At 39.7% G+C, this 12,483-nt stretch overlaps 1 protein-coding gene and 1 long non-coding RNA gene across 2 annotated transcripts in view; one reads left to right on the top strand and one right to left on the bottom strand.

Moving 5' to 3' along the window:
• The window catches only part of LOC109043570 (uncharacterized), a 151,086-nt gene that overhangs the window by 49,955 nt on the left and 88,648 nt on the right, over positions 1–12,483 (bottom strand). The window lies entirely within an intron of this gene.
• The window catches only part of LOC109043569 (uncharacterized), a 49,078-nt gene continuing 47,384 nt past the window's right edge, over positions 10,790–12,483 (top strand). Inside the window, exon 1 of the mRNA XM_019060808.2 lies at positions 10,790–10,903. Within this exon, the coding sequence (XP_018916353.2) occupies positions 10,805–10,903 (99 nt within the window). The 5' untranslated portion in view covers positions 10,790–10,804. The remainder of the gene's footprint in view (positions 10,904–12,483) is intronic.

The raw sequence follows: 12,483 nt of genomic DNA on the forward strand, positions 1-12,483 counted from the left end.
ATGAGAAACGACTTTAAATCATAATTATTGACGGATAAATAAACTTTTTACACGCTTTGGAAAATCTCAGAAGTTCGCGGTAGTCACTTTTCGGTAAGGAACTAAGGGACTCGGTTATTGTATCGAGCAGGGTTCGAAACGATCGCAAAGGCGGTATACTACGTATACGCGCCAAAATATTCACCGAAGGAACAAGGAAAGTGAAGTGTCTTTATTTTCATGTATTTATGGCCAAGAAACTTAAATTTGATGTTATAAATGTATTTAATAAAGGAAATTAAAGGAAACATACGACCACCGAGAGGAACGTAAGCTCAGAAGAGGCCTTGCGGAATTCATTTATGAAATCTACGACCAAAATTACATAGGAAATGATACCTCACATGATGAGACAGAATGAGCATTTTAAAATACCGATTTCCCGGACCCTCTTATTACGGCCGCCATTTTCAATTTTAACTTTTTTGAGGGATATTCCGGGGCCGGGCCATTTTTAACTTTTAGGAAGTTGTTCAGGGGGACCTACTGATGACGATTACATAGGGAAAGTTTGTTACGCAATTTTTCCCGGTCAAACCGCACTTTCCCCCTACTATTATAGCACGATCCTGCTTCTCGAGTCGTACACTTTTTGGAGGATTGTGCAAAATAGTTGGAACTTTTTTTGAAACTGAGGAAGTTCTGATGACATTTGCATCCTCAACACTTGCCTACAGTTCATTTATACCCTCTTTCGACTTATTTTCGTGAAAAATGAGTCTTTTAAACCTCTACTTAGTAAGACCTCGGAAATTCTGAGGACCAAAAAAATAAATACCGAGTTGAGTTTTTCTAGTTCAATTTGATTTTTATCGGTTACAAAGACATCCTCCTAGTGTAAAATTTCATCCTCTACAAGTCGAGTTCTTTGACATATTTCTCGTAAACGCACGATTTCAGCGTAAAATCGAGTTTTTTGTACGAAATCGAGGTCTAACCCAAAATATCATAATTTCATCACAAAATTGACCTTTGGCACCATTTAATATGATTGAAATTGGCCCAAATTTTGGCAAACATGTTTTTTTACCAAACGTCATCGATTGCCGCCTGGGGAGCGGAACATTTCAGACTTTCATTTTTTTTGACGCACCCTAGGGGCCCCCAGAGAAAGCATTTTTGGAAAAAAAAAGTTATACCACAAAAACGTCTTTTGACCCTATAAGAATCGACTCCTCCAATATTCGTGCTTAATCCTGGGTTACCCTGAATAAATAAGTAACTCGCAAACCATCGCTCTGCACCGACTTTGCATCGAGCTCTAAAATTTTGTAACCGGGGAATGGGCCCAAGTTGCATCCATGATCTATTTGCCGTCGATCAAAAAATAAATCATACCTACCATTAAGGATCAGAGGTGCAAAACCTCCTTTCAGTCAATGAAATAGGGACGCAGAATTGAGAAAAGAGTAAAAACGAAGGGAAAAAAGAGAAGAGAAAACGGAAGGAGGAAGAATTAGAACAAAGAGGGCTAAGAAAGTGAGATACAAATTTTCAAAGAGGAAATGATACCGTAGCGTACATTGCATCAGAGATTACGAGTTGCTTCTTGAGATGACGAAAAGAAATAGTGCATGTGAGAAAATAGGGAACGATTCCGAAAATAAGAGGATTTCGTCTGCAAGTGAATACAAGAACCGTGAGAAAAATGAAACCTGAAGATTACGGAGGCTTCTTTCATTTGTTCTAGTTTAAGTCTGCCTAAGACTATTGGATGGTACTGGCGCGGGGCCTCTCTTGACCAAAACACTTGTTATTCGGTTAGATAAAGGATCAGATAAAAATTTAAGAAGAAGAAAGTTAAGTTAGGGAAAATTAAAGAAAAAGTCAAGAAAAGTCAGGGACAAATCAGGAAAAGTCAGGGAATTTATAATAATTTAATGACACTGTACTTTGAAGAGGACGATTATCTCCTTTAGAAAAGGGCCAAATTTATTATTCTATTTCACGCTGTGATTTAAACGAGTGTAATTTATTATTAAGTATTAAATACGAATAATTTTTAGGAGGACCCTATGTTAATATTCAAATGCTCGGACTCTCTGACGAATAGAAAGTAGAGGTTTCAATTCTCTTGTGGAGTCTTTATCACGAAAGAGTGCTTGAATTACATGGATTCATGTGGTATATAAAGTCTCAACAATTTATTTTCTTGGTTTTTCATTAGAGCATCAGAACACAACTCCATGACCTACTCGTTGGATATATTTTTTGTATGAAAAAGATAAGGCATAATAAGCACTGATGGGTGGCAAAGTCTATAATAGTAAGTATAGTCTTGAAATTAGAAACTGTTGATATTCATTTTCCTTCCTTTGTGCTTTATTTTTTTGAAAAATAGGCCTTTATGTAATTTCTTGGAAAAACCGGGTTAGAGCGAGTGAGATTTAAATACATTATTGGAAAAGTCTTAGAAATTGAAGGGAAAGCTCTCTATAGATAGTAACGAAACTAGCAAATTAAGCTTTTCCAACATACCGAAAGACAGTTTTCAGTTTTTGTCCGTTGATCAGGGTAAATTACAGTTAAACTGAAAGAATGACACTTGTCGTGCTGCCGCACATAACAATACAACAGTTTATATTGAATTTTATCTAGAAACTAATTGAGATTTAAAAATTCTTAAAATAAAAGCAGGAAAGAGAAAATAGGAAAAGTAAAAACACCTTCAAATACAGAAATATGCAACCAACAGTTGCTTTTAGAGCGAATAAGTTGCTTGCTTCAGAAATGAAGGCGCTTCGACGATGCTTAGGAATCTAGGGTACCGACGCGACGCTTTATGCCGCACCGTTCTGAGAGGGGTAAAGCAATTCAGTAACAAATATTTCGTTCCGTATTTTTTTAATAACGAATTCTTCAAAAGTTTTAAATTAGCTCATTGCATGATTAGCGCATTGCAGTCACTTTTTATAACTCTAAAATTGTTGAATCAGCAATATAATTTTTTCCATGGTGTGAAATTAACGCGGCGCGCCAAGGAGTAGTTTCGCATTGGCTGGATTTCCGTGATTTTCGGGGCGCGATCTTACGTCTAGGCTAGTCGCCCTTTGGATCCTTGAATCTTCCAGATAGATGACGACTACAGTAAAATGTCGTCGTGTAGCTCTGAAGATTGCCGAGTTGCTTTAGGCAACCAACTTAACTGAATGAAATTTGACAACTCTCAAATGTACATACGGCGTTTTTACTTAGCACTGGTACAATTTTCTTGACTTTGGGGGAAAACGAATTTATAGTTTGAAAATCACAAATGCATCAAAATATAGTACCATGCGGGTGTCTACCGGTACTCTGAAATAAAAATTCCTTGCTTTTTCAGTACCTTTTCTTTGATATTTCCTTACTTTCCCGAAAATTAATTTTTTTTGGCGATTCTTAAAAATCCTTGCTTTTTCCTTACCTTGTCCTTATTTTTTCCTTATCTCACACGTATATTTAACTATATTTGGATTAGAAAAGTTGAGTCATGGAATCACCAAGGAATAAACCGAAAAACACGAGAGATCGAACCGGGAACTTAGGAAATGGAAGTCGAACTACCCCAAGGCTACTTTGTAGAATCAATGACGAAAATCTCGAATTTCCGTACCTTTTCCGTACTTTCGTACCGACCCGCCAAAATCCGTGTTTTTCTAGTGTATCCGTACTTTTTCCGCGCTGTAGACACGCTTGGTGCGTTCACTGAAAAAAGTAGGGTGTCGATTTAACCCAGAGTTGTGTTCATTTGACACAAATGTTGGATTCGCCATTTCTACAGAACCCAACGTAGTTTTGAATCAAGAAAATAGTTGTGTTAGATCAAGTAAACAGGTTGTCACCACTTAACACCCTGGGTTGGGTCAAATCAAAGTAAGTAGTTGTGTTCGATCAGCACAGCCTACACTAGAAAAAAAAAGTAGCTTGAAGCAAAAGTGAAAAGTTACATGATTAAATACGAAAGTAATGGTTTTAGTGCCGAGGCATGCTATCGCCACGTAAGCTATCTTAAATCTATACGCAATGGAGATGTTGCATGTGTGAGGAATTTGCGATTTGACTGCTGTTTCTTACGTAAAAGTCGCGAGAAACACGATGGTTGGTGCCACTGCTTTTCTCTGAAATCAACTCCCAAGCTCAAAAAAAGCTCTCAAGTTGAGGCCAACATGGAGGGGATATCCCACGCTATCCTGAGAGTCCACATCTACATCAAAACAAACTCTCCATGCAAAGATAGGGAGCAAATACATTAACAGGGTTGCCGTGTTTTCAGTTTTGGAGTCCCCAAATGAAGTGGCAGCCCTGTCAATGTATTTGCTCCCTATCTTTGCATGGAGAGTTTGTCTTGATGTAGAGGTGGACTCTCAGGATAGCGTGGGATATCCCCTCCATGTTGGCTTCAACTTGAGAGCTTTTTTTGAGCTGGGGAGTTGAATTCAGAGAAAGCCAGTGGCGTCATCGTGTTCCTCGCAAACTTTTACACAAGAATCAACAGTCAAATCGCAAATCCCTCACACATGCAACATCTCCATTCTTCGCACCGCGGTCATTCCCAAACGGTCTCCCATCTAAGTATAAACTTCGGCCGACGTTGCTTAACTCCGTGATCGCCCAAGTGCCGCTGCAGTGGAGTTCCGGAAGCTCCCTTGATACGAGAGGGTAACATAGATCTACACACCGTCGAAGAGTGGAACGCCCTGTACGCAGCGGCGTATTCTGCGTTCTCTCTCCGGAGCACGAGTGAGAGGGAGACATAACTCAATGGTGGAGGAGGGAGTTTTGGCACTTAATTAGCCATTCCTCGGGCCAAGTTTCCGGAGAGACAGGGCTCAACCGCCAAGAAACACGAACACGGGGGAGGAAAGTTCACTCTCCTGGACCGGAAGCGCGCCTGCCAGGAGGGGATGGGGGTTGCCGGGAAGCTGCCGGAGGTGGGGCCTGGAAAAGTGCGGCGTGTGGACCGCTGAACTGCCGCGCTGAGGAAAAACGCCGTAAGAACCTTCGTCAGTTGCCGAGTTTACTCTGCTTAAATACGAATTTTCAGAAAAACTCGGGAACAGTTTCTATTCGATTTTTCAGAGAATTTTTTTTTGTAATGGAGATGTTGCATGTGTGAGGAATTAGCGATTTGACTGTTGATCCTTATGTCAAAGTTTGCGAGAAACACGATGGTGCCACTGGTTTTCTCTGAAATCAACTCTCAAGCTCAAAAAAAGCTCTCAAGTTGAGGCCAAAATGGAGGGGATATCCCACGCTATCCTGAGAGTCCACCTTTACATCAAGACAAACTCTCCATGCAAAGAAAGGGTGAAAATACATTGACAGGGCTGCCACTTTATTTGGGGACTCTTAAACTGAAAACATGACATCACTGCTAATGGATTTGCTCCCTATCTTTCCATGGAGAGTTTGTCTTGATGTAGAGGTGGACTCTCAGGGTAGGGTGGGATATCCCCTCCATTTTGGCCTCAACTCGAGAGCTTGTTTTGAGCTTGGGAGTTGATTTCAGAGAAAACCAGTGGCATCATCGTGTTTCTCGCGAACTTTTACATAAGAATCCATAGTCAAATGCACGCATGCAACATCTCCATTGGATCTAAATTATCCGAATATTTCAGGAGCAAATGTTCACTCTCCTCAAAAATACATATTTCAAACGCGGAGATTTGGCAACTATCGGATGTTCATATGGTGTTTTTCCTTAGCCCGGCAGTAAAGCTCTTTCGCGCTGGAAGCTTGGAGCCTAGAGACAGCTGAGGACCTAGTTAAGATCTCGGAGAGAGCGAACGGTATAACTTGATAACCCTCAACTCGACCCAACAACCCGCATCTTGAAGGTGTTGCACGCAGGACCCAAACGCAGTTTGTCGAGTGCTAATCGAACTTAATTCGTCACTACCAGTTGCCAATTTTCTAATCTCTTTGTTATAAGGCAGCAATGAAGGAATTGAGGTTCGGAACCTATAACTTAAATTTATTGTCGACTATTGTTAGGAAACCGCAAAATACTCTCCGGCCCTTACCGAGAACCATATCTGGACTTTAAATTTCAATCCCTCAAAGAAAAGGATTTCACGAGTTTTGATCATATAGCATGGTATTGTTTTTGAAGAGCTGCAGAACAAAAATTAAAAAGCTAGGGGTAGCTAGGGCTACAAACTTTTAAGTTGAGTCTTTGACGGGAAACTCAATTCAAAACTCATAATTTTTTTACCCTTAATGAAAAAATCGGTTTCTGAAAAATATGTTTCGTTCACTAACGTCCACCGTGGACGGTCACACATCGATGGTGAAATTTACAAGATATGCAACTTCAATTCCGACTGTGTAGACTTTTTTTCGCCCTCCTTTTTTCAAAAGAAAACTAACAGCGGTACACCTCTTCATCCAGTGCAGACTATTTTGCAAAAATGTCGAAAATATACGTTTAGGGGCCTCAAGTATTACGTGAGGCATTTTGCCAACTTTATGACAGCCCTCCCCCTACCACCTGCGAGGCACCCGTAAGAAATCTCAGACCCCTCCCCCTCCCCTTCGGAATTACGTAAGAGTGGCCGCAAACCGAGAAACGCATGTCTGCAGTTTCACCATCGATATGTCGCAGGCAGATAGTAAAATCGGACATTTTGTCAAATGCCTAGGCAACTAGTCAAATATTCTGACTTGGATTGAAATTCTGATTCTGTTCCTAATTTCAGACAAAATAATTCATTGCTCCGGCAAGAAAAAATTCTCAGTTAAAATGTGCACACACAATAGTATTTTAAACAATTTTTAGCTCTTTAAGAGACACTGATCTTGAAATTTTCGGCAAGTCGTAAAATACAGAATTTTTGGAATTTCAATATCTGAAAATATGAGAAGCAGTTGAAGAGGAAGAGACAAAAAGAGTTCGTAGGTTTCATGAGTTATTTTTCCAAAAATAGTGAAAAATCGTGAGCTCTTCGCCATAAATTCACAAAATTTTGTAGACCGTCATAATTTGACTTTCAGCTTAGGCATTTGACAAAATGCCTGATTTTACTATTTGCCTACGACATATGCTTTGAAAACTTGATGTGTATACTAGTTGTATAAAAATTTATTGTATGTAAAAATAGAAAAATAACCCGCAGACATCCCTTCCTTGTTAACGCTTTAAAATCATGGCTTAAAAGTGTACTTCAAAATCAGTCATGCTTTCCCCAGCGTCGAAAAAACACCTCGCGCTGCTGATCCGTTATCTGAGCGATCGCGAGTCCCCCATCCCGAGCAGAGTTTTCCGCGTTCGCCCGGAAGAAAATTTCCCGCGCGGGAAAGCCGGCAACGCGCTTTCCCGCCGAGTTTGCGCGACTCGCCTCCCCCCCGCAACCCTCTCCCAGGAGCAGGAGCGATTCGATTAGCGCAGTCCTTAAGGAGCGACATCCCCCCAGTTGTCACTCGGCGAGCATGAACGCAGCACGCGCGCTTCCTGGCGGCCGATTCGCGCATTAAACGCTGGTTTTCCTCGGAGAGAAAGCTCCATTCCCGGGATCGAGTCGCGATTCGCGAGCGATAAAGAAGTCGGGTAGTTAGCGAGCATATGTTGGCCGAGCCCCTGACACGCGAGCCCGGATCGGGGGTGTAGCTTGTTGCTTCTCTCCGCTCGGCAGGCGCTGGTTTGTTTACCAAGTGAACGAGTGAGTGGTGTTGTTTCGTGGCGAGGGGAGTAGAACTTCGGCAAGTTGGAAGGCAAACTCGGGACGTTCTTTGGCAAGATCTTCAAGCCGAACAACGAACTAGTCAGCCAAATCCGTAACTTAATGGTGAGTGGAACATTTCGGCTGTTTTCACAGACTCAGCCCCGAATCTCGTTTGAACATATTTTAAACTCACTGAGAGAAAGCTATGGCTTATAAACCAATTAGTGGTTCATATGGACAATAATTAAAACAAATTACACAGCGGGTGACAAGGCAAATTTTCATGTAAACACAACCAAAACGTTTTGGCTGAAAACTCAGCCTTCCTCAGTTGGATAAAACAGTAAAAAAATTGTAAAAAACTGAAAACGTAGTACTTGGCTGTACTTTCAAAGCGAGAACAATGTTGGTAGCACTCTTGGTTCATATGGAACACCATTGATAGTAGTAAAGGCGACTTATAAAAACAGCACATTTACCTTAGTGATGGTATATATACTAGTACAGTATGAGATATCTTAGTATGGTTCACAGCCCGAGAATCATTGGTTCATCAACAACTCTTAGTGGTATTCCATATAAACCACAAAATTGGTTTATAAAGCCATAGATTTTTCTCCGTGTAGTTATGAACCCGTACTTTGCAAGGACTGTTTACCTAAGCGTGGCATGGGAAAGAAAATATTAGCTTCATGAATTCGACTAGAATCAGTATGAGTGCGCGTTGCATGTTGTATAATTAATTTCAGATTTTTTTATTCTTTTATTTTGGAGATAACTAAACAGCACAATGCCATAAAGCTTTTTGTACTCCTAATAATACTTTCACAAAATTTTAAAGCATAGTGTTGCTTAGTTTCCATGTGGAAAATAAAAAGATGAGTTAACAATGACAAATGACTAAATGTAAAAATCGCGTATATGGCTTCGCAAAATAAAAAACTTCTCGTTTTCATTTCTTATTTATCTGGGAAATGTACTTTCGTCAAAATTTTCTAATTATACCTTTCCTGTTTCATGAATAATATTTCTAAATTTACGGTGGAAAGTTCTCTAGTTGCCATGCTATTAAGTAAAATAGGAGTGGACATTCTTTGATAACGGCAAGGTGATACGTGGTTTCGGAGTCAAACCATAGCGCCATAGTGAGTAGAAAAAATTGATTTAATCATAAACGTGAACATAATCTCTACTGACGAAAGGGCTGGTCCTAAGGACACACACGCTACCAAAGTAGTAGTTCTTGACCGAAGTCTTATTTTATAACACCCGAAACAGAAAAAAGGTGTTTTCTCTAAAAGTGTCACTATTTAAATGGCTGGCAAATCGTAACAGTGACAACATTATCAGTGTTTTATCTTTGTGATACGAACAAATTCTGATTCCTACAGTTTTTATCGCATTCAATATCTTTGGCGCTGAGGGTCAATTAAAGAGAGCAAAACATTATAAATTTCTATTTCAGCACCTCTTACATTTAAATTGTTTCTCATTTTTCACGATTGCTCCATTTGTCACGTTGTCTGAAATTGGCAATCGGAATTGATTTACGAGAGGATTAAAATTGCACTTTTCCTAGCCCACCCTAAACCAATGTTACCTGAGCAAAAACGATGGGTTTGAGTACCTATTTAGAGCTATTTTTCGATGAAAGAGGAATTTAGAATATGCCAGTCATGGTGATGGCGACTCTGGCATTGCCAGAGTTGCCATCACTTGGCGGGTTGATACACTCGTACTTTTTGAGAGATCTTGCTTAACGAATCTTCACAAAAACTTCGGACAAAAAACTCAATTGTTAGCTCCACAACATCAGCATTTAAGAGCTCCATAAGTCTCAAGGCTCAATGCAGTTTTCAGACTCCAAATACATTTCACAAATTTAAAAAAAAATGTTACGTATCTCCTTCGATTTAGCGGGAGTTTCGGTAATTTTCCTACTCGGAAAGTCTTCTATAACACTCATGTTAGGTTTCCATACAGATATTCAAATAATTCGAGGAAATATGTCTCATTGAACTCCGGAATCTTTTCAAATTTGAGAAATGAGGAGAAATGACAGCATTGTAAAATTGCGTGTTGCCTCATCTTTATCGTCTAATGGAAGTGCAAACCATAATCGAATCTAGGAGTTCCGGGGTCACACCTACTTTTTCGATCTGAAGCGACTTCTCGACAGAAGAGTGTACCCAACTTCCTCCTCACGTGAGCTCTAGAAAACATGAAATAACTAGAATAACAGGACTCATCTCTCTGTGTAATTAAGCTTCTTGTGACTTGAGTGACAAAATCCAGCACCTCATCCGAAATGGATCGCAGCCTGAAATCACTTTCGATCAGTGGTGTTATATTCTCGGGAGAGTGCGTGGTGCAGTTTTCGAGTGCAAATCGCACCTGTCGCGGTAAGGTTGTACCAGGCACTGTTTTTTGGAGGTGGATATTACTTCAAGACTTCAACAACGTAATTTTTTTTAGGCAGTGTTAAGATTAAAGTAGCGGTAAAAGACGAGTCTCCTCAAGATAAACATGTGTTAGCGATAAATTTTAAGTCGTTCACCTACAATTTCTTGTTATTTTCTGTAATACTTCCATTCTTCAAAAAATACGCCGATATTAGTTCAGTTGTTAGTCTTCATAACTTAAAAATCATTCACATTTTATCGACATCTTCATAATTTACCGAGTTTAAAATCAGAATTTTCGCTCGTGAAAGAATCTTCTAAAATTTGTTAACTTACTTTTGTGCCTTTGAATTGAAGTTGAAGCAGTAAAAAAATTGTTTTTTTCAGTGTAAACAAAGATGACTGTTCAGTTACTTCAGTGAAACGTTTCCTACCCTTTAGAATTTTAGCGTCAGATAATCAGATTAAATATCGTTGAAACCCTGCCTATATGAAGGACGTGATGCGATGTCCAAAGAGAGTGATCCTCAAAAAACCGAGTGAAACCATTGCAGTTCCAGTGATCTGAACATGTTTTGAAGTCATAGCGCGGACGCACAAATAGATCCTTCAAAAAAATGCGGGTGACGTACCGCCTTTATTTCACGATGTTGCTGTGTTAATTCTTTTAAAGTCAATTCCTTCAGTTTTTTGAATGGTGATTTTTTTCGAACATTGCAGACAATGGGTTTTTATCAATTGCTTTCTCTCATGTTTTTGAGAATTGTCATTGCCACGTTCCGGCTTGTGCCAAGGAAGGTCAAAAATTTTCTTAATATCAAGGTATGACCGAGTTGATAATACATATATTTCATACTCATATTTTAATCCGATTCAAGTTCTCTCAGAAATAATCTTGTATTCCGTGAGGGTCCCCTGATAAAACTCACTGTCTCTACGAGAGATGTAGGGGTAAGGGGGATTGATAATGACTGACTGAGATAGCTGAAATAGAATAATTGAAGTTTGCATCGGGCAATCAAATATGCAAATTAGGTTCTCGAAATTGCCCGAGATCGAACGATTTCATTTTCTACATGAATTAAAATTCAAATCACAAACCAAACTCTCTTTGTGTTGATGGCAGTTTTTCCGCGTGAAATTTTACATAGAATATGTAAGTCGTAAAATAAAAAAATTGGGGGAAAAAAACTTTCACCAGCAGGTTTCTCTGACCACCGCCCGTTTATTGTGATTTATGATACCTCCATTGGCCACGAAGCGTAAGGAGTTGCATCATTTTAAAACAAAAAAAATTCGTAGATATTTTTCAATTCAAGAGGTATTTCGAATGACAGGTAATGGAAGAAATGCGAGTCTAGCTTGATGATAAGATAAACGGATACGAAAGTAAAACATTGGAAATGGAAAGTAAAAAAGTGTAGGTTTTGCCTGGGAGGAAGATAGGTATTTTGATAAGACGTCGTGAATCACTTATGTGTGAAATTGGTTATGACCTACTTCGATGGCTGAATGCAAAAAGTACGTACCTCACTTACATCGTTAAAAACTTCCGATTATGTTTTACTTTCCTCAAGGAAATCGAACGAAAATATTTCCTTACTATAGTGAATGATTTTTCTTTAGAGAATGAAGAATGTTCGCAAAAAAATTAAATAAAACCATTCATCACTTTCTTTTAAAAACATAAAACATGGTCGAGAACTTGTGACACAACGTCGCAATCTGAAAGCGCATTTTGCGACTTAAGCCATAGACAAATCCTCCCTATTCTAATAAATTCATTTTTAAGACGCTCCATGAACGGGGTAAGGAAGGAAAGTAAAACGGTCTAAAGATCGAATTCAAAAGGAATCAAAGATCAGAGAGAGGAGAAAGTCATTAAGAATATTGTTTGGCGGGTAATTTTTATTTGAAACATCGTTTTGTCATTCAATTACAATTATTTGATCATTGACCGCCAACGGGCGATTTCGACGATTTCGCTGGCTGCGAAGAGGCCTTCAAGGCCCGCGGGCATTTTGGGGCGCTCAGCGCCCCGGGGGTAGAACCGCGTAGCGGTTGGGGGTCCGCCCCCTAGTATGTATTAATTTCATCCGATTCGCAAGAGAGAGTTTAGAGGGCTGGGGAAAAGTAATCGCAGTCGAAATTCACATTGCTTTAGTGGAGATGTGATGTGAGTGAAATTTCCTGCGAGTCGGCAACATCGATGGGGTCATGACGGGAAAAAAACATTAATCTACGAGGCGAGCATACATCGTGCAAACTCGCAAAAAACATACATTTCCTTTCGAAGGCATTGCGATTACTTTCTGCTGCAGCGTTACGGAGCTTAGAGAACCTTTCCCCGTGTCAGGAAATGTGAATTAAAGCCCTTCGAAGGCCCTTAAATCAAAAAAGCT

The sequence above is a fragment of the Bemisia tabaci genome, chromosome 2 (assembly GCF_918797505.1).
Source record: "Bemisia tabaci chromosome 2, PGI_BMITA_v3".
NCBI lineage: Eukaryota > Metazoa > Arthropoda > Insecta > Hemiptera > Aleyrodidae > Bemisia > Bemisia tabaci.